The sequence below is a fragment of the Salvia hispanica genome, chromosome 6 (assembly GCF_029641045.1).
Source record: "Salvia hispanica isolate PSC_SH4W2 chromosome 6, Shi_PSC_v1, whole genome shotgun sequence".
Classification (NCBI taxonomy): domain Eukaryota; kingdom Viridiplantae; phylum Streptophyta; class Magnoliopsida; order Lamiales; family Lamiaceae; genus Salvia; species Salvia hispanica.
In genome coordinates this window covers 48,493,389-48,514,209 of record NC_142697.1, presented here as the reverse complement: position 1 = coordinate 48,514,209, position 20,821 = coordinate 48,493,389, and the positions used below count along the sequence as shown (strand labels likewise).

Here is a 20,821-nt window from a genome sequence, read left to right as displayed (position 1 = left end):
CTATGTTCATACATCTATTTACTAAAAAACATTTATAGGAGTATTAAATATACAAATTGTAACTTGCGGAAGTACAATTGTATATGAAATTGAGAAAACCATGTTAAACCTACTTACCACATCTTTTATTTATTTTCCGAAAAAAATGATCAATAAAGATTGCCTATTAATTCTCGTGATGATCTGAATTCCTAACCTATTGAATTGAGAAAAAATGTTTTGTCAACTGAGTAGTGTTTCATCGTCTTCTTATTTTAGTATTTTTATTGTACGGAATGTGTTCAAATAAATAATAAGCCTTTGTAATTAAAATTTGAAGATAATTTATAATAGAAATATTTAGGAATAAATAGAATATATAAGAAAAAAGTAGAGAATTTTAGAAGAGAAAAAAAGTAGGATGAAAACTTTAGAACAAATACATATGCAGTCTATATATATGCCTATTGTAAATATTTTGTACATGTTAAGTTTTTCGCAAGTTTAGTTTTTTAGTTTTCAAATTCGAGTGATGATAAAGTGATATATTAAATTAGTTTTCGTAAAATTAATTGAACCGTGCATCGCATTAGAGTAGATACTAGTATTCAAACTTGTCAAGTATATTCATTTTTTTTATTTTTTTTACTCCCCCTCCATCCGTTAAAAATAAATCATATTTGTCATTTTGGATTATGGATGCTCTAAAACTTGTCACAAAAATGAAAGTTGGTTAATGTTAAGAATTAGAATTAGTACAATATAATCTGAACTAGGGCGAGCTATTGTAGTGTGTTACAAAAAATATCAACCGGACTATGTGCTCTGAACTACATCCTCTAAAGCATCACTGAATATGTTACTTCAACAAAATGACAAAAAGCACTCACAATTGATTCAACAAAAATGAAGTACATCAACTGTGATTAGTATTCCAGATGAATAATGAAGTACACATCAAACTATGATCAAAATTGGAACGGATACACCATACAGGGGTACAACCCATGTTTGCTGTGGAACGTGCGCATCTTACAACGCTTTTAGCACCTCCCCGAGAACTAGTCCCCACTGCGTCCAATGGCTGCCACCCTGTTTGTGGAATTTAGAAATATCTTCAAATGAGAACCATTCTTATTGTGAGAAGGCAAGGCTCTGGATCACAAAGATCAGTGGTGGATACATCTCTTTTATAAGGAAAGGTTATTCATAACTAGTGCAAGAGAAGATGAGACACGAACCTGGCAGAAGACGGCATATGGCTCCCTGAGAGGGCCATCACACGAAAGTTCACTTGTACTTCCATCAATAAATGTCCCATCAGCAAATATCACCTGTACCACGAGTTTTCGTTACCCAGGAAGCACGCAAATACGAACAGGAAAGAGTTAACAACACCTAGTAATCATGTCATTTGGATATCCTCTACCAAATCCAACAGAACATGTTGATGAGCTCAATTTTAGTTATGTCATCGGGCAAAGTTGCAAGCGCGAATGAGTTTAAAGTTTAAACTATCAAAAGCAGCAGAATAGATCGGATATATACGTACCTCAGATGCATAGCCAGGAGTTGCACCTGCTATAGGTTTTGTAAAAGAGCTAACTGGAGAATTTCTTTGCACAGCTTCACAAAAGGCGAGCAGCCGTTCACGGCTTCCAAGTTTTACTGCCTGACAGTGGAATAAAGCAGTATGATAACATTTAATAAAAATCACAAGATATCAATGTATAAAGTAAAATTACTCAAGGTACCTGCACTACATCATTGCGGGGGGCTCGGCAAAATGGTTGCACCTCATATCCTCTACCTGACATTACTTCAGCAATAAGAAGGCTTCCCTAGAAATACGTGAAAAATCATCATCATTGGATGGAGATGTTCTAGGATTCAGAAGGATGAAAATATGACAGAAAAATAATGAATGGTTCACCTTTACTGCTTCACCAACCATTTGTGGAGCGAGGAACAATCCCTGAAAAAACAGTCGCATTATATCACCTGACGTTGAACCACAATCAGTTCCTAGACCCGGGGCAGAGAGACGACCAGCTGCTGCTGCTACCCATTTCTTTTTCCCAGCAACATACCCACCACATGGGGCTATAGTTCCACCAGGATTTTTTATGAAACTTCCAGCAATTAGATCTGCACCCTGCCAGCAACCAACCACATAGAATAAACATTGAGCTTTGAAACTCTACGAGGAAGGTGGAATCAGTATGGAAAAGCAAATTCTACATACCACCATTGGAGGTTCGATTCTATCCGTAAATTCACCATAGCAATTATCCACCATGACCAAACAATGGGGATTCTGCAACTGTATTGGTTCAAAATGGAAAGAGATATTAAGAAAAAATGGTGTAGTACAAATACCAATCTTCTCAAAGTGTAACAGTGGTAACTCACCAATTAAACTACATAAAAATAGCTACCTTTATTATCTCTATAGCCCTGCCGATTTCTTCTACACTCAAGCTACGCCTCCATGAATAACCGCATGATCTTTGAATGAGTGCACATTTTGTTTGAGGTTTCAGAGCAATCTTCAGGGTGTCCCAGTCAAGCCCTCCATCCTCTGCAAGCTTCAAATACAGATAATACTCGGTAAACAAGCACCTATAAGAAATGTATGGTTCTCAATCAGTATGTGAACGAGCAGAAACATACTGGCACTTCTCTGTAATCTATTCCAAAGTCTCGCAAAGAACCCAAATCATTAGAGTCCCTGATCCCAATAACTTCTTCCAGCGTGTCATAGGGAGCTCCAGCAACTGCCAGAAGCTGGAAAATAATAATCATCTGAATCAAAGGAATAACATGTGCCAAAAATGACTTGCGTACTAGAAACAGAAAGAAGAAGATGCAAATTTTAACTTACCTCATCTCCAGGCCTTAGGAAAGCAAACAAAGCACATGTGATTGCATGAGTACCTGAGAAAAACTGGTATCGGATGAGAGTAAGTTAAGTAACCTATAGCCCCAGCCCTATAGAGAAACAACAATACAAAAATGGTGAAACCTGTCCTCGAACAATTGCAGATTCAGCACCAAAAACCTCTGCAAAAGCTTCATCCAGTGCTTCACGCCCACCAGATTCCTCATGACCATAGCCCGTGCTGCCACCAAAGTGCTGATGCAGAGACATTCATGTTTGACGGAGTAAGTAAATTATGTATGTAACTGATCACAAAGCAATCAAGAGAGCCACACATGGGTATCCGAACCATCCCTTTAGTGCCCCGATGCTCTGATATAGATAATTCTCCATATGATTGAGTATTTTTATCCTCATTACAAGGATCTCCAATCAAACCTTTCAATAAGATATGAATGAAGCAAAATTAGGTCAAATGTTGAAAATTATTAAGTGCATTGGGATATCTCGAAGTTCCAATCCATCTTAGTAAACAATGGATTAGTGTATTCTATTTGGAAATCCATATTAGAAATGGGCCACTCAGAGACATTCATGTTTGACGGAGTAAGTAAATTATGTATGTAACTGATCACAAAGCAATCAAGAGAGCCACACATGGGTATCCGAACCATCCCTTTAGTGCCCCGATGCTCTGATATAGATAATTCTCCATATGAGGAGGGTTATCCACACTTATATAGATTAGATTGGATCATCACCAAGTCGATGTGGGACAGAATATTTGATTTTTAACACGCCCCCTCACGTGTGGGCCGGAATGAGACATCGGACTTCCATCACGTGGGTAGGCAAGAGAAGAGATAAAGAAATAAATCCATCATCGACTTGGGCTCGCTCTGATACCATATTAGAAATGGGCTCCATACTTATATAGAGAAGCTAGGATCATCACCAAGCCGATGTGGGACACGATATTAGAATTTTAACACGCCCCCTCACGTGTGGGCCGGAATGACACATCGGACTTTCATCACGTGGGTAGGCAAGAGAAGAGATAAAGAGATAAACCATCATCGACTTGGGCCCTGCTCTGATACCATATTAGAAATGGGCCACTCACCCCTTAAAAGGCCTTATAAGGGGGAGGGTTATCCACACTTATATAGATTAGATTGGATCATCACCAAGTCGATGTGGGACAGAATATTTGATTTTTAACAATCCACAAAAGTAAACGCTCCGAGCATCACGTGAAAACTTACAGAATTGTAACTGAAAGCTCTGCATTTACATGTTTAGATTACAAATAAATACTTAGTAAAAATATTTCGTGAACAAAACTGAAACAAAATCCACTCCCATACCGAATTATGATCTAAACCTAAACCAAGTAATCAATTAAGTTAATTTCAGCTTCCCATTGTTTGCAGAAACAAATCTCACAACTCAAACTTAATCTACACCCAAAACAAACAAAATAGACATTAGGCAGCAGATGAAATGAAGCTGAATAATAGAAGAATTTACATGGAATCCAACACGAGCATTCTTAAAAGCTTTAAGCACGCGCGCCGAGTTGCACGCCACCAGATTATCCACAGCTCGGAATTCCGAGTACAACGAGTCCACCGCTCTCTCAACCTCCGGTACGAACGGATGCTCATCGCAGCGGATACAAAGAGCTGAGGTCCATGGCCGTGAGCGCACTGCAACTGTGGCTCCGGGAAAAGCCACGGCGGCGCAGGTTAAGCGGAAAGTTGGCGCCGGAGGAGCGGAAGAGGTGCTCAAGGATAAGAGCTTACACATTTCTTTGCTGCTTAATTGGAATTTTCTCGATAATATATAAGTAAATTTAAAATATTTTTATAATATTTTTATAGCAACAAAACAATATTTTGCTTAAATTTAAAATTTATAATAGGAAATTAATAGCATTTCCTTTTATAAAAGTAAATGATAAAATGATATTTTAAATAACAATAAATGATACTTCTTGAATGACGTGTATGATTCAATGATGCAATGCAGACGTTCTCATACGAAAAAAAAAAACAAAAACTCGTTAGCACGAGTACTGATTACAATGGCTCAAAATTTCAATCATCCCGAGATTGTTTTAGAGTGAATTGATATCACCAATATTAGTAGAATTTGGCAAGACTCATAACCAAGGTCACTTTTGTTCCAAGATTAACTATTCAACTGAGCAACATTAATAAGACACAATCTTATCTAATCTATCGAACAGTCAATGATAGTCGAGAATATACTAAAACAAAACATATGTATGTATGCATTCAACCACCATACTTCATACTTGAATTCAATGAGATACACAGACAAAATCCAACTCTAGCAACTGACGAATCACAAAATACAATATACAATCAAACTGTTTAATATATTCATGTAGGAGTATTATATACAGCACGGAGCATCTTCACTTCCAACGCAAAGGGGGTCAGGTCTGTGTTAACCCTCGCCATAAGAGCGTGTCTGTTCCATTAATACGAGCCTAGTATCTGTTTTAGACAAGCTAATTCACTCTGCATCTCTTACATCTGCTTCAATATCCACTACAGAAACAGATGAACTTTTTCCTGCATTATAAGATCAAGAAATGCGCAGCATTAAATTGCTATGACAATGAAGTTTTCGAAATATATGTTTGATCTTTGACAATATGGCAATAATTTGCCAAAACACACCAAAGCCTGAGCTATGCAGACAATAAATAGTAATATGCATCTTGTAACTCAAGGAACTCGATTTTTGTAACTGGGAGCTGCTAAGCATCATTCTACACGACTCAGAACACATGCAGGGAACTATTACTTCTCTTTTCCACATGAAAATAAGCTCTCAGTTGAATGTAATGATTATTCATCTATTTACTTTTCGCTTCTTGATCTATTTCATTTTTATGATTATCCCAAATATAAAAGACGCCTGTTTTCATATTGCCAGATTGTAGCAACTGTGGTGGAAATCCACTTGCAAATGCAGTCTTGGTTTAGTCAGCAAGAAAATCAAATTGGAAAAGAAGCAAACCTTTCTTCGTACGGGGATTGAAGTCGCCAAATGGTTGATCAAATATTGTGGATTGGTTGGAAAACTTCACTGGTTCCGGGACAAACTCATCACCCTCGACTGCATTAAGTAACATGAGTGAGAAATTCATTCAGCTAACAAAAAGCAGGGAGGGAAGGACTTCAGTATCTTAATACGGATCAATTCCGCATATCTACTGTAGCAAAATCCTTTCAACAGATTGGAAAATCCAGGCAGTTCCCCAATGTGTTAAAACTGCATAATTGACAGAATGGATAGATTAAGTGTTGAAGCGTAGTAGTTAGTAGCCTAAACCGAACAATTTCGACCATAATCCTCGACATCAATAAGAAGCTCATTAATTTTAGTATGGTTCGTGTTTCAACAGTTAGTTACACTCTCCCATTCCGTCTGTCTCCTTCATACTACTAGATACAAAGACAGCAGCCTCTTTGTAAAAAAATAAGTATCAAAACATAGGTTTATTATCTCCGGGGTTAAGGAAATGGCTGATATCATCAGGAAAACACATAAATAAATAAAATAGTAAACAATGACAAAACCACTCAGATAAAATGGAATTGGCCTTGAGAAAAATGACGCTTGTTTACGAAAAATATAAAAGAAAGCACAACAGAAGAACAAAGAGATGGGTGGTTAGCAACTCAAGAATGATGAAGCAAAGCAATATCAAAATACAACAAATGGCATGGCAAAGCTCGTCTGAACCTAGCAAATGAATATAAAATCCTGCATTCAACTGTCTGGATCCAGGTGGCTTCAGTTTACCTGAAAACGGCTGACTACAGAATGGACACAACTGCAGCTCATCGGTCAAAGTAGATCTGCAATAAAAAAAATATAGTGCATTCAACCACGGTAATCACCTTGCACATTTTTTCATAGACTGAAGGAGTTTGATTGTATCTTACTTGAATACTTGGAATTCATTTCCACAGTTTGGGCACTGTACGTAAAGATAGCTCAGTTAATGAACATACTGTTAAATGCAATGCTCAACCAAACAGAGTTACTTTAATAACCACAGCACGAATCACAAAATGTTGATGTTTGTATAATAATAATAATATAGCTCAAGGTGAAGCACGTCAAGTTATGTATCACTAACATTGCTTTGGAGAATATCTCGGCCTGCCCACCACAGAAAAGCCCCAATGCCCACAATCGGCACAAGCACTGCAAGAAGCTGAAAACAAACGCCAAGTGAAAATAAAGCTGGCTTCATCATTCAGTTAGCCGTATAAAATCGACAACTAGACATGGTAACAAATGGCAATCCTTTGAATGAACAAATACTCTTAATAATCACTTTAGATCATCAAAAGTGAAATGGTCAGCTTATGCTCATACACTTTAGCTTCCAGCAAGAAAAAGCTAAATGATAAATTCAAAAGACAGCACAACTAAAAAACACTAACACGGCTAATGAAATGGTAATGCACAACCTGAAATGCTTAAGCCATTCTACATTACATTAATGAATATACCACTTAATATTGTGTACTGATAACTACTAAGATAAGATTGTGTACTAATATTAAGCCATTCAACATTGATTAGAGATTAAAGAACCTAATGTCCTACAATAAACAATCTATACATATCATAATGCAGGAGAGAGAGAGAGAGAGATCCCAAAGGGAAACAATAGCATCTAAAAGCCATTCAACCTTAATTAGAAACTACACATTAATCAATCTACTACTACTTAAGATTGTGTACTAATAAATACTAAGATAAGATTTTAAGTATATACTAGTACTCCTAGTATAATAACTAACTACTTGAGACTTTTAAGATTGTTTTCTAACATTAATCAGAACCAAAAGAAACTAATATCCTACAATACCAATCTTTCCATCTTAACTAGTATTAAGTAACATAATGAAGAAGAGAGAGACCCAAAGGGAAACAATAGCATCGAGAAGCCAGCCCAGCTGCCCAGTCATTGAAAGATAAGTGAGTAAAATTGCCAAAGCCAAATTTCCCACAGTCCTTGCCGTTTCACCGCTAACTCTTCCACCACCGCCGCCGCCGCCGCCGAGACCATTAAAGCCGTTACGAAACTTCACCAAGACCACCCTCTTGTCCCTACCCACTGGAACTCCATCTTTGCCTTTGCCCACTCCAAGAAACGGCCAATTTTCCCTAGAAACACCCGCCTTGAAACAGTCTTTGTGAAAAGATTCAATCTTTGTTCTTGATGACGAACGATAATTGAGGGGTCGTAAAAAAATTAACTTATTCAAACCAAGTTTCTTGGCTGAATAAGGGTATGGATGGAGAGGGCGAGCATGCGAGAAGCTGATGGAAATTTGTATTAATGCTGCCATGGTTGTATAAGGAGGTCAAGCAATTGATTGATCAATTAATTTCATGGTGTTTAAAGCAGCTAGTAGAAGATGTAGATAGAATAGAATGGATTTTTATTACGCTTTTGCTTCTGAAACAGCGGCCTTTTATTTATTTTCTCTTTGTCATTTCCGTATTTGATTGTTTATTTGTTGGTCTATCACCTCAAATATCTTTATTTTTATGGGATAGAGAATATAATTATACTTCATATTTTAAAATTCATAAATCTCTTGCATTTGGTACCCAGCTAAAATCTACAAATAGAACAAAGGAAATTAACAAAAAATGAAAGAAAAATGAATTGAGTGATGAATTGTTTTCGATCGTAATTGATTTATTGCCTACCAAGTTCTAGAGATTTATGTACTACTGCTATACACTTTAAAAATTATGAGGTGAAATCATTATTATTTTTAGCATTTTTGCAATATGAAACTCCAGTATCGTTTAGAATGCGAGTTGAAAAAAGTCCACCTTCGCAACTAGTAGCCAACTCATCTATTCGTCGCAGTAATATGTTATGACCGAGACTTAAATCAAACCTTTCATGATCAGTCTTGTTTCGGGCCTATGTTACGAATATGAGACAAGGTACAAATAAGATTCCGCAACCGCTAAAAACTCTTCAAAATTTCCAACAAAATTGCAAAAATGGCCATTGAGACAAGGTACGATCATCATTACATAACAGAGTTCATACTAGCAACCGTATAGTAATCGATGTACTAACCTTAGTGGTAAATACGAGTACAAATTATTACTCCATGGCCCTGCCGTACAAAGCTTCTCTCATCATTCTTTCTTCTTCTCTTCAGTCTTGACCGAACTCAACCCGGTGCGGTACGGTTCAGCGCTATATGCGTATTGCATGAGAAGGGAGAAAAAGACCATCTCCACAATCACCAAGACGTTCTGAAGAGCTTCCTGAAGATGCTCAACATCCAGCCAGAAGTGGTTCGATTTTATTATGCCAATCGCTACAAGAATATCAAGCATGATTCCCTGCAAATGGACACACAGAGTGGTTAAGCAATGAGTGACAGAATTACATAGCAATCACATTACATCCTAAACTTTCCTCGCATAATAAACTGGTTTATGGTAAACATACCTGCCAGAAGCAGAAGAAGACGATTCCTTTGACGCATAAGAATTTCGCGAGGGGTTTGTGAGGTGCCAATTCCTTCGCGAAAACATGGTAAAACACAACAAGAGAGTACAGGGCCAGTGAAACAGAAACATTCAAGATGATGGTGAATGTCCAGCTCAACCAGCTAGGGTACATATCAAGAAGTTGAAACGTTATCATCAAGACAGAGCAGACAGGGCGGATCACAACAAATTGCAATGTCCAGTCCTTGAGAAGTTTGAGATTTTTGTGGTCCAAACGCACAGTATGGGGCTGCATTCAAAATAAACATACATGTAGAAACATGTTTATTACGAATTCAGATTGATAAAAAAAAGAGAAGAAAAGAAAAGAGAAAGGTTTAATCATGTGTGCATTGTAAATTCTAAGATACAACACGATCACAAAATCTTACAAAAAGGATAAACATAGAGTACAAGCAATCTCAATCAAACTAACCAGTACTAATGTACACACTCCTAGATTTTGTTGCAATAACTATCAGGTAAACCTTGTTTTCTGCATTAGTAAATACCATATGTTTCCTAGAGAAGGCGGCAAAGGAGCCAAAACTTTATAAGTTAATAACAATCCTAGGACTTTCTTGTCCGTTCTGGTACTAAACAAATGAATTCTTATTTTGTCTCTTAATCCAACCATGACATAATTGAGCCCTTTGTCACAGAAAAAGAGGCCTTCCAGTCAAAGAGATATCCAATAAAATTGGTACCAAGGTAAACTATAACAACAGCATAAATCCTTATCAAATACATGACATACTTCATTCATCTATTATCAACAGTACTGAATATTAATACTAAAAGAATGAGGAGAGTACCTGAAAAAGAGTCATCGGGAACGAGTGATGAATTTCTCTTCCTTTAATTTCATCTGGTACTATGTTTTTGCTGATGGATATGTTCAAGTAGGTGTACATTAAACTTAAAAACTTTGCCATCACCTACCATTGAAGACAAAGTTAACATCCTTGACAAAATCATGCTTAAGGCAGCAACTGAAGTGCAACTGTTAAAAAACTCACCAGAGCCTCATAACATTCTTTCACAGAATCCAAGAAAGTGAAAAATGTTTCACTTCCTTTGATGTCCAACAGACCAACATAAGAATCAATAGCATATAAGGGAGCCATGAGGACGATTATGATAATTGCCTTTTGTTCCTTGGGCTTCTTCCATGCTAGATAATGTTGGGACACTAGCTGTATTGAGAAATGTAAACTGAGCATGACACACACAGTCGATCCCATCAGAGTGAACTTCCCCCGATCCATTGTAAGGTATCTCTAGCTGGCTGACAGAATATTACCATTATGAACTCTTAGCATAGGTTTATTATTGAAAGCAATTAAAGGAAAAATGTGTTGGTCTTGCTTTTCCTTTTTAGTTGTAGTTAGTGAAATCTCACACAGTGTAGATGATAAAATCATGAACCGATTTCAAATTGGTATATCCTTATTCCTTAGGCATGACAAACCTCAAAACTGAAAACTATTCACTCATTGGTCATCATTATATGCTAGTATTTAGCTTCTCAAAACTTCCATATCCTCAACTTACATGTTCAGAGGCACTCTTATGACATATTATCACCTTTATAACTGAGCAGATTACATAAAAAGGAAAAAGAATAAAAAAGGAGAATGAAAAGGAAAATTCTTATATATGCAACTGTAATAGTACATATTAGGGGTTTAATGTTCAATTGTTGGTTAGGAACAGGAGTCTTTCATTGCTGTATACACCCTCTTAAGGTTTTGAGAGAGCCAGAGAGGGGTGTCGAGCATTCTAAGTTGTAATCGGCCTCCTAGGAGGGGATCCACCTAGTCAAGTTATTTATGATTTCGGTTTTGGCATTAATCCTAAACAGTTGCTGTGCTATTTCTTTCATTGTGTACTTTTGTCAAACAGTTGTTGCATTACCAACTCTGCTTCTAACACTTACATTCAGGCATATTGTTAGAGAAAATGGCTCGCTACTCATTAACTCAACCAATATCCTTGAACTAACTTGCTGTTTTCTCTATCATTTCACTAAAGGAAAGATCCGCTAGTGATAGTATTATTTGTATTAATTTCAATATCGACCCAAATTTGCAGAACCAAAGTAACATGACTAGCTCTAAAGGAAAGTCACAAATTTCTTGCAATTCATCAGACAATCTAAGTAACAGTTTCTCGTCCTGCTCCTTCAGCTCAGCGAATCATTCAACAAACTTTTTTCAGAGTTTGATCCTTTATGAGTTTCTTATTTTATCTACATTCAATCACTAACAACATAACATACTTCGCAAATCAACAAAAATGCTGCGGATCCTCTCTAACTTCATATCTTACTTTGCATTTCTCCAAGTTTAATCCAAATCTAATCGGAGAAGAACTGATAGCTAACACAACTCGTGACAAATGTAATCAGATTCACAGCACATATATAGCTTCAACCTCAAGTTGCATCATAATCAACGTAAACTCGATCAACCAGAAATTAGATCAGATAAAGCAAGAACTAGAGAGAGAAGGGGAAGACTTACAGTAAACCGTGATCGGAGAAAGGGGGAGAAATCGAGAAAGACGATTAGTTGAGTTTTTTTTTTTCTGTTGCTTACTGTGTGTTGAAATTATTAGTCTACGAGTACTATAAACTAAAATAATTTTTGTATTTTTCTTATTTTATCTATGAATCTAATTATTTATTGATCACTATCCTATTTAGATAAATTAGATTTCATAGTGATTTCAATTTTATCAAAAAACTAATAATAGTACTACTTCATCATCCTCAAATTTCATTGGTTTAGAATTACAACAAACTCAATAATTAAGTAATTTGAAACACGTAGTTAATGGATTCGTGGATTGTATGGTTTGACAGTTAGGTGGAAATTGAGAAAAGAGATTGATATGGCCATATGGGTAGTTGGGAGTATTTTTTTTTTTAATAACAATGTATGTAAATATATCATTGAATAATATTTTAACTATAAAGATATAAAACTATAAACAAATAGTAGTAGTACTTTAGTAAATTTCGTGTGCCTGCAGCAATTCCATTTCGATTTTGGAAATTATTTATGTTAAATTTTGAAGAGAAACAAATAGTTATCTATGGCCATTCCACTTCTATATACAGTAATTTATTGCTAAAATAGTAGAAATACTACTATATTCATAATCAATAAGCTAATACAGTATTAAATATTTTCATATAACCACATTACAGATATTATTTTCATATAACTACATCACATAATTTAATTAACTCACGCATGAATCAATTATTCATAAGAAAATACAGCTTCGGGCAACTTCATCTTACTCCCTGTCTTACATGGCGGAATGCTCTGTTCATTCTTGAAGAAATTGGCCGGATCAATGACCGTCTTGACCTTCACAAGGCGATCAAAATTATTCTTGAAATATTTCATGCCCCAAATGCTTGCTTGCTCGTAACTCGTTTGTCCACCAAAATTATTTACTCCGATGTCGAGGTCTCTGTAGTTCAAGTACACTTCTCTCGGAGATTTCGAGACATAAGGAGTCATGTAATCATAGTACCTTCGACTCCATCTTATGTACTTATCCGAATCTTCACCATCACGGTCCCGCCAGTAAGCCACACAGGCAATTTTGTACAAGTTACCTGCCCTATGAGGGAACGGGGTGGCGGATTCTTGAATCTCCGCCATCCTTCCACCGTAGGGGACTGTGTAAACGCGAGACAGAAGCCCTTCTGGCTGGCGTAACAGTCTCACGATGCCTTGGAACATGCTCTCAGGAGCAGGCTCCTTGACGTAGTCGGACTTCATTTTGAAGTTCCACAAGGTCTCCGGCGTCCGGTTTAGAAGACTTTCGGCCGTGCCCTGATCCGGTGACGATCCTGCCGTCCTCCCAGAGTAATATAAGACGGACTGTATCCAGCTCATCTCGATGCAGTCTTCTCTCGCCACACCCAACTCCGGGAAACTCTCCTGCAACATGGGAAGTAGTCTGTCGACTCCTCCTAGGAAGAGTGAGAAGAAATTAAATAAAACAGTGGAATTCACCCTGTTTAGTAAAACTCCGATGAATAAATCGGAGTCCAATCGAGGGGCGACATATTGCCACTGCCGTGCCAACTGAGTCGCATTTTGTTCAACGGTCTTTGTGACCGTAAAAACTGTGACAGTTTCTGGAACATCCACCAGTCGTACCTTCCAGGCTACGATCACGCCAAAGCTGGCCCCTCCGCCGCCTCTGATTGCCCAGAATAGATCCTCGCCCATTGATTTTCTGTCGAGGATTCTACCATGGACGTCGATTATTCTTGCGTCGATGACCTGATCGGCCGACAGGCCGTATTTCCTCATCAATGCGCCGTAGCCGCCGCCGCTGAAGTGCCCACCGACACCTACGGTCGGGCAGAATCCGGCGGGAAACCCGAGAACCGGACTTTTTTCGGCGATTCTGTAGTACAAAGAACCGACGGTTGCGCCAGCTCCGACCCATGCAGTTTTCCGGTCAACATCGACTGTGATTTCACTGAGATTGATCAAATCAAGAATGACAAACGGGGCTTGTAGTGAGACGTAAGACAGTCCCTCGAAGTCATGGCCGCCGCTTCGGGTTCTGATCTCCAGACCACTTTGTCTGGCGCAGAGCACGACGGGCGGGACCTGGGATTCGTGCTCCGGGGTAATGATCACTTTTGGTTTAGGAATATATTCCGAGTCGAATCTGAGGTTGCGGATGGAAAATTGGAGGATGGAATTGTAGGATGAATTGGGAGGAGTGTAAACAACGTTGGAAATCCATGATTGTTGAGAGAGACAATGAAGAAAATCGTCACCGGCTGAAGCTGCCCATGAACACGACAAGATGAGAACAAGAGTTGAAATTGAAGAAGATTTCATGGTTTTGTGATTTCGAGAATATGAGTTTGTGATTTGTTGGATGTTGTGTTCTATCTATAAAACTGAAGCATGTGATTGTACTACGAGATAGGAGTACTATTATTCTATACTAATGTAACCCCACTCAATTCAACGGCCCTGTTTTTTTAATTTACTAATGATTTACGCAATTTTTATTTCTTTTTGCTTTTTCCTATTCCTCTTTTTGCTTTTTCTTTATCCTTTTTCCTTTTCTTTTTCTTTTTCTTTTTAATATGATTTGTGGTTCTATTTTCGGCTAGTAGAATTATTTGGAGTTAAAATGTAATTTTAGAGTTTGAAATAAAAATCAATTATGTTTTAATTTTATTTTGCTTAATTTTACATAATTTATTTTAGAATTATCACAATTCAATTTATATATACTACAAATAAAAATATGATGAATTGAGAGATTTAATAGTTTGATTGTTATTCACGAGTTGAGTGGATATATGTTGGTGTTTGTACGTGACAAAGTTTAAGATGGTGACGTCAAATCTAAAAACATTTGACCGGATTTAGGGATAGGTTGTCGACGACGTTACGAGTTAGTACATTTGAAGAAATTTACAGTCCTCAAATCTTGTTTACTTATTCAAAAATGGTGAAAACTATATACAATTTGGCATCTTATTGCAGTCCACGTTGTCAATAAGGATTACTTGACTTGATTAAATAAAGGAGATAAATGCAAATTATTGTGTATATGATAAATATACAAGGGTTTGGGGGTCACATGAAATTTGGAGTATTCAACATTCAATTGTCAATTATACTATATTTTAAAAACACAAAAAGATACATTTTAAACAACTTTTGAAGTGAACTAGGTGTAGCAAAGGGGTGTGAGATTGTGAGTGTGAGGAGATGATAAGATAATAAAAAGTTGTACCATATGAGCTTAGGAAGAAATATATGAATAAGTGAATAACACTCTTTAATTATGGAGTAATATTCGATGTACTATATCTATAGACTATAGCAAACTCAACGAAGAAAAAATCTTCTAATTCACCAAACATGTTCGTTTCACTCAAATCTGTGGTTTGAGAGAGATTATAGTTTCAATTTCCATTGGAAGTTGAAGTGATTTTTGTACAGTGGAGATTAATCATAATTAAGAATTTACAAACTTAGAGAACTCATGTACTTGGTGTATATTGTATGGTTTATCTCACGCTACCGAAATTGAAAAGATAAGCCATATTACCATTTTAAGCAGTTTAGATTAATCGAAATTAACATGATAGTCGATAGATACTCATACCATAGGCAGCTTTTAAAAAGAAAATAAAAGGAAAAGGATAAGAAATTGAAAATTTCCAATGTCTATGTATATCTAGTAGTAATTGACATTTAGGAGTTGAAATGAAAAATGACACGACTAGCGTGAGGCAAAAAAGAATACGTATTTTTATTTTTCTCAATCAAGTCAAATCGAAAAATTTATTATGGAACAAATTCTTTTTTATTTTCTATTTCTTGCCTACTTATTACATTGATCTTGGGCAGATAATTGCGTATTCAAATTTGTTTGTACAAGATTACGTTTTGAAGGCGATTCGAATTATTAAACATGCATCCTTTTATATGACCGCTACTATAAGGAAATAGACAATGACATAAATAAGTATTTGATTATTTTTTTTGATATTGAATACATGATCATTTCTCTCATATACTTAAATCGAGTGTAGTGAATAGACCATCTTAGTATTCTAAAATCTAAAATGAAGTAGGTAATTAACTTTAATGGTATTTTAAAATTAATTTTATTTTTAGTTTTTGGGTAAAATATATTTCATACATATTTTTGGATTTATATTAAAATAAAACAAACATAAATCACGTTTTTAAATTTCGTGAGTAAATATCAGTAGTCGATAAAATATAGTACTATTCTTTATAAATTTAGTGTAAATTGTTAAAATAAAATTATTATTTGACGTGATATTTATAATAAAATAAATTTGAATTTAATGTAAATAAATGCAGAGATTGTAGTAAAACAATTTAAGGATATATTTTTACATAACATAGTCCCTCTTTAGATTTCGCTAGTAAGCTCCATTACACGTATATTAAGAAAATACTACTTTAATGTGTGTTAGCCAAACCATAGAGTGGTTAATGTCCTGACCAACTGTTACGAGTTTGAAGTTTGAGTTCGTTAACTCAAAAAGAAAAAAAAAAAAAAAAAGACCAATTATCAGTAATACTGTATATTGAAGCATGGACCCATTTTGAGCACTAATTGGGCCGGCCCAAATACGAACAACTCTCAAATCAATCAGGCTGGGCCCAAGTTGACCGTCTCCCAAAACAAAGCAATTCGGAAACCCTAATTTCAGCTAAAAGAGAAGCTCCCTACATCTATCTACACCATTTCACCTCACACACACACACCACGCCGGCAGAATGGGACGCGTGATCAGAGCGCAGCGTAAGGGAGCGGGTTCCGTCTTCAAATCCCACACCCACCACCGCAAGGGGCCGGCGCGCTTCCGCTCCCTCGATTTCGGCGAGCGCAACGGCTACCTCAAGGGCGTCGTCACAGAGATCATCCACGACCCCGGCCGCGGCGCCCCCCTCGCCCGCGTCACCTTCCGCCACCCCTTCCGCTTCCAGCACCAGAAGGAGCTCTTCGTCGCCGCCGAGGGCATGTACACCGGCCAGTTCGTCTACTGCGGGAAGAAGGCCAATCTCGTCGTCGGCAACGTCTTGCCTCTCAGATCCATTCCCGAAGGAGCCGTCGTTTGCAACGTGGAGCATCACGTTGGAGATCGCGGCGTTTTCGCTAGGGCTTCTGGGGATTATGCGATTGTCATCTCCCACAACCCCGATAATGGAACCACTAGGTAATTAATTTGTTCGCCTATTGTTACTTCTTAGTAAATTGATTTAATTTGGCATAGTTAATGAGAATTGAGAAGTATTGAGTATGATGCTATGTGCAAACTGGTCTCCTCTTCCTTACCATTTCTATCAGTGGCTGTGTAGATTTCTAATTAGATACTTTACCTTGATATTATCGATGGCTTTAGCTCTAATTAGATACTTTGGTGTGTGATTACTCTAAACTGGAAATAATATATCTGCTAAATAATTTTTTTTCCTGATTTCTTAATTCACTTTTCCTGGTTTATAAGATTTTACAAAGTATTATTTTGTTTCATGAGATTTGAGCAAGTCTTAGTGTAGGTTAGTATTTAATCAGCTTCTTTGTGGAGTACTTACTAGCTTAGGATGAGCAGTTCATATTTTTCACTTACATTTGGAATCTGATGTTAAGTGAGTTTTTTTTTCATCTTTTGTATTCATTTGCATAAATCTGATAAGCTATGTTTGTATTTCACTATAGCTCATTTAGTGTCATTGTGTAATTCATTTGGTGCTCAAATTCTTTTAAATGTTGCATTGGTGCTTGCATCAAAAGCCACTTCATTGGGAAATCTGTTATTCCTGCAGGGTCAAGCTCCCTTCAGGTGCAAAGAAGATTGTGCCGAGTGGCTGTCGTGCCATGGTTGGGCAGATTGCCGGAGGTGGGAGAACTGAGAAGCCAATGTTGAAGGCTGGAAATGCATATCACAAGTTTAGAGTGAAGAGGAACTCGTGGCCCAAGGTTCGTGGTGTTGCTATGAATCCTGTGGAGCATCCTCATGGTGGTGGTAACCATCAACACATTGGTCATGCCAGTACTGTCCGTCGTGATGCACCACCCGGCCAAAAGGTTGGTCTTATTGCTGCCAGAAGAACCGGCCGTCTCAGAGGTCAAGCTGCTGCTACAGCTGCTAAAGCTGATAAGGCCTAGGAATTGTCATCTTGTTTTCTTCTTTATCTATATATTGAAATTTGAATCTGTTTTTTTTGTTGTTAAAATGCAATGTTTTGTTGAGGATATACTAAATTTTGTTGGGGTTATTGAGTTATATTGTTGGAGTATTGCCGTTATCTTATTTTGTTTTAAGTTTAACCAAAATTGAGCATAACCTTTGTAAATCAAAGTATTGTTTTGCATATTGGACTTTTATGTATACGCAGCACGCAGGTAATAAGTCATTCATTTCCACAAAATCTCAAAAGAATACTTTAAAATAGGAGTAATCAAGTCGACCATACCTAGTCTTTGCTAGTACTACTAAAATTAAAACTCTAACTCAACAAATCTCCTCCGCCTTCTCCCTCTTCCATACCGGTCATTGTATCATACAACGGCCGGTTCAATGTCTCCGGCAACAAAAACGCAAACATCCCTCCGGCCATGCCACACGCTCCGAACACCAGAAACGGCACCCTCTCCCCCATAACCACCACGAACGGCGCCAATATTGCCCCCATCTGCGCTGCCTGAGTCGCACATCCCAGCGCAGCATTCCTCACCACCGTCGGGAACAGCTCCACCGTGTAGATAAACAGCAAATTATACGTCCCCGCCATCCCAAATATCCCAAGAATCCCACACACCATCCTAACCGTTTTCCACACTCCATAGCCCTTCATCAGCCCCCCCAACAGGCAGAACGCGCCGCTGAACCACTGTGTCCCGATGCTCAGTGGCTTCCGTCCGTACCTGTCAAGTAACACCGCCGTGAGGAAGAAGGCCGGCATCTCCGCCACCGCGTTGAGGAACACGTTGAGGTAGAGGTTGGTGCCGAGGTTCACCACGTTCAAGCTCAGCCCGTAGTATACGACCGAGCAGAAGAAGTTGACCGCGGCCGCCAGGAAGAGGCGGACGCGTGTCAGGGGGCAACGGAGCACGTCCACTAGGGATCCAGTGACAGCCTCCTGCTTAGCGGACATGCTCCGGGGCGAATGGCCACTAACCTCCTCGTCCAAGGCGAGGAGGGTGGTGGCCGGAAGGTCCCCATCGTTGGACCGAGCAATGGCGCGCATGGTCTGCATGGCGGGGCCCACCTCGCCGCGGATGAGGTGCCAGCGTGGGGACTCGGAGACGAAGGGGAGGACGAAGACGAGGAAGAGGATGGAGGGGATGGAGGTGGCGATGTAGAGGGCCCGCCACGAGCGGAAGGCGTAGGCGATGCCGGAGAGGGCGGCGATCCCGCCCGAGAAGAAGTAGAAGGTGGACATACCGGCCGCGCCCCGCTTGGTGGGGCCCACGGGCTCGGTGGCGAGGACGAAGGCGCAGAGGCCGACCCCGCCCGTGCTGACGCCGGTGAGGAGGCGGAGGGCCACGTAGACGGGGTAGGTCGGGGAGAGGGCGGTCAGGCAACCGAAGATGGCATTCAGTATGCAGACAACTACTAAGGAACCTTTCCTTCCTAGCCTTGAGTCGGAGAGATGCCCGAATACGCCCGCACCTGATCAAATTATACACGCTTTTAAATTCTATGCATATACTAGTAAATAATTTAGAGAAAATTAGAATGACTACACATAAATAATTACGTATATGCATAAACACAACAACAATTATTCACAGATTTTCTATTCGCCCTTCTTAATTCTCATGTTTAAATACTATTCTTATTCGATTGATTAGGGGTTTTGTTAGAGATGTGTAGTGTATTAAAAAAACAGAACCACCACTCCACTAGTAAAGACCCGTTTAATAAGCTAATAATGCCTAGATATGGATACTTGCATAGATAATATTCCAATAAATAAGTTTCCAATGACATAACCTTTTCATTAAATAATTAAATTTTTATTGCTTTGACTCCATAATTTAATAAAATGAATTAGTTGGGGAGGGGAGGAATAAAAGTAGTCCATGAATTACCGATCATGCAGCCGGCGAAAAACAAGGCTTGAACCAAGCCCACCTTATACTTGTCGCCGCAGACTAAGCCGAACTCCGCGACCGTGGAGCTCCCGGGCCCCTCCACCCACTCCCACGTGCCATCCTCCATCCCACACATGCTCGTCGCCTCCACCGCGCACCCGCTGCCCACGCACCGCCATGCCGGCTCGCGGTCGGCGAATATCACCACCATCGTGTGGAACGCCTCCAGCGCCCACGCCATGCTCGTCAGCACAAAGTGCCTCAGCTGCCACCACCCGAATTCGCCGCAATACTTTTTTAGCATATCGTCCATGCACAACCTCTCCGCCTCCCCCACAAGCGGCGACCGCAGCCCCGCCTCCTGTGGAACACTAGTTTTTGGAGGCGAGTGTTTCCACATTTTTTTAAATATTTTTTTTTTTGATTTAGGGATTGGGATTAGAATGTGGAAGAAGAAGTGATGGGAATATACTAATTCTACCTCTTTTATCTCACTATCACATAATGTAATATATATAAATAGGATTAGGATATGCACGTGGATGAATCACAAAAATCAATAGTAGGAGTAATATTTTTTTTTTATCATACTTGAGGGTTGGTGAATGATCAACAAACTTGTCCCCAAGACTAAGAGGAAAGAGTCACGTCCAACTTTCCATTGATACTAATTAACTTGCTCTGAAAATATGGGCTCACAAACGAATACTATCACAAATCAATAACATCATG

The 20,821-nt window shown here is 38.6% G+C and overlaps 5 protein-coding genes and 1 pseudogene across 6 annotated transcripts; 1 reads left to right on the top strand and 5 right to left on the bottom strand.

Moving 5' to 3' along the window:
- Positions 1-842: 842 nt before the first annotated feature.
- Positions 843-4,677, bottom strand: LOC125205649 (uncharacterized). The gene is made up of 11 exons (XM_048104711.2): positions 4,391-4,677; positions 3,005-3,115; positions 2,864-2,926; positions 2,653-2,766; positions 2,418-2,567; positions 2,225-2,302; positions 1,913-2,134; positions 1,734-1,820; positions 1,532-1,651; positions 1,221-1,313; positions 843-1,071 (listed from the first exon to the last, which is right to left on the bottom strand). Exons 1-11 carry the CDS (start codon positions 4,667-4,669, stop codon positions 1,012-1,014), a joined length of 1,377 nt encoding a protein of 458 aa, XP_047960668.1. The 5' UTR covers positions 4,670-4,677; the 3' UTR covers positions 843-1,011.
- A 456-nt stretch (positions 4,678-5,133) lies between these two features.
- Positions 5,134-8,377, bottom strand: LOC125205650 (uncharacterized). Its single transcript, XM_048104712.2, has 6 exons — positions 7,837-8,377; positions 7,044-7,121; positions 6,847-6,881; positions 6,704-6,759; positions 5,915-6,013; positions 5,134-5,463 (listed from the first exon to the last, which is right to left on the bottom strand). Exons 1-6 carry the CDS (start codon positions 8,266-8,268, stop codon positions 5,405-5,407), a joined length of 759 nt encoding a protein of 252 aa, XP_047960669.1. The 5' UTR covers positions 8,269-8,377; the 3' UTR covers positions 5,134-5,404.
- A 544-nt stretch (positions 8,378-8,921) lies between these two features.
- LOC125204103 (uncharacterized) lies at positions 8,922-12,120 on the bottom strand. Of its 2 annotated transcripts, none has more exons than XM_048102659.2 (5): positions 11,968-12,120; positions 10,462-10,730; positions 10,258-10,380; positions 9,402-9,692; positions 8,922-9,292 (listed from the first exon to the last, which is right to left on the bottom strand). In XM_048102659.2, exons 2-5 carry the CDS (start codon positions 10,708-10,710, stop codon positions 9,083-9,085), a joined length of 873 nt encoding a protein of 290 aa, XP_047958616.1. In that variant the 5' UTR covers positions 10,711-10,730; positions 11,968-12,120; the 3' UTR covers positions 8,922-9,082. The 2 variants fall into 2 exon arrangements, with proteins under 2 accessions (XP_047958616.1, XP_088916167.1); XM_089060041.1 differs by having other exon boundaries at positions 10,462-10,726; positions 11,968-12,115.
- Positions 12,121-12,554: 434 nt separating this feature from the next.
- Positions 12,555-14,399, bottom strand: LOC125204313 (tetrahydroberberine oxidase pseudogene; annotated as a pseudogene).
- Positions 14,400-16,702: 2,303 nt separating this feature from the next.
- Positions 16,703-18,288, top strand: LOC125207702 (large ribosomal subunit protein uL2). The gene is made up of 2 exons (XM_048107159.2): positions 16,703-17,204; positions 17,815-18,288. Exons 1-2 carry the CDS (start codon positions 16,765-16,767, stop codon positions 18,155-18,157), a joined length of 783 nt encoding a protein of 260 aa, XP_047963116.1. The 5' UTR covers positions 16,703-16,764; the 3' UTR covers positions 18,158-18,288.
- Positions 18,289-18,363: 75 nt separating this feature from the next.
- Positions 18,364-20,790, bottom strand: OCT4 (organic cation/carnitine transporter4). Its single transcript, XM_048107158.2, has 2 exons — positions 20,087-20,790; positions 18,364-19,664 (listed from the first exon to the last, which is right to left on the bottom strand). Exons 1-2 carry the CDS (start codon positions 20,487-20,489, stop codon positions 18,499-18,501), a joined length of 1,569 nt encoding a protein of 522 aa, XP_047963115.1. The 5' UTR covers positions 20,490-20,790; the 3' UTR covers positions 18,364-18,498.
- Positions 20,791-20,821: the final 31 nt, after the last annotated feature.

What these genes read in the sequence shown, in the direction of transcription:
- LOC125204103 (XM_048102659.2), bottom strand. Translation starts at nt 10,710, where the DNA reads ATGGATCGGGGGAAGTTCACTCTGATGGGATCGACTGTGTGTGTCATG. An exon ending in TCCCGATGACTCTTTTTCAG is followed by an intron (nt 9,693 to 10,257) that starts GTACTCTCCTCA and finishes TTTTGAATGCAG; the next exon opens with CCCCATACTGTGCGTTTGGA. An exon ending in TCTTCTTCTGCTTCTGGCAG is followed by an intron (nt 9,293 to 9,401) that starts GTATGTTTACCA and finishes GTCCATTTGCAG; the next exon opens with GGAATCATGCTTGATATTCT.
- LOC125205649 (XM_048104711.2), bottom strand. Translation starts at nt 4,669, where the DNA reads ATGTGTAAGCTCTTATCCTTGAGCACCTCTTCCGCTCCTCCGGCGCCA. An exon ending in TGGTTGGTGAAGCAGTAAAG is followed by an intron (nt 1,821 to 1,912) that starts GTGAACCATTCA and finishes ACGTATTTCTAG; the next exon opens with GGAAGCCTTCTTATTGCTGA. An exon ending in CCCGCAATGATGTAGTGCAG is followed by an intron (nt 1,652 to 1,733) that starts GTACCTTGAGTA and finishes TTCCACTGTCAG; the next exon opens with GCAGTAAAACTTGGAAGCCG.
- LOC125205650 (XM_048104712.2), bottom strand. Translation starts at nt 8,268, where the DNA reads ATGGCAGCATTAATACAAATTTCCATCAGCTTCTCGCATGCTCGCCCT. An exon ending in GAGATATTCTCCAAAGCAAT is followed by an intron (nt 6,882 to 7,043) that starts GTTAGTGATACA and finishes CTTTACGTACAG; the next exon opens with TGCCCAAACTGTGGAAATGA. An exon ending in CAATCCCCGTACGAAGAAAG is followed by an intron (nt 5,464 to 5,914) that starts GTTTGCTTCTTT and finishes CTTATAATGCAG; the next exon opens with GAAAAAGTTCATCTGTTTCT.
- LOC125207702 (XM_048107159.2), top strand. Translation starts at nt 16,765, where the DNA reads ATGGGACGCGTGATCAGAGCGCAGCGTAAGGGAGCGGGTTCCGTCTTC. An exon ending in CCCGATAATGGAACCACTAG is followed by an intron (nt 17,205 to 17,814) that starts GTAATTAATTTG and finishes TTATTCCTGCAG; the next exon opens with GGTCAAGCTCCCTTCAGGTG.
- OCT4 (XM_048107158.2), bottom strand. Translation starts at nt 20,489, where the DNA reads ATGTGGAAACACTCGCCTCCAAAAACTAGTGTTCCACAGGAGGCGGGG. An exon ending in TTTCGCCGGCTGCATGATCG is followed by an intron (nt 19,665 to 20,086) that starts GTAATTCATGGA and finishes TAATTTGATCAG; the next exon opens with GTGCGGGCGTATTCGGGCAT.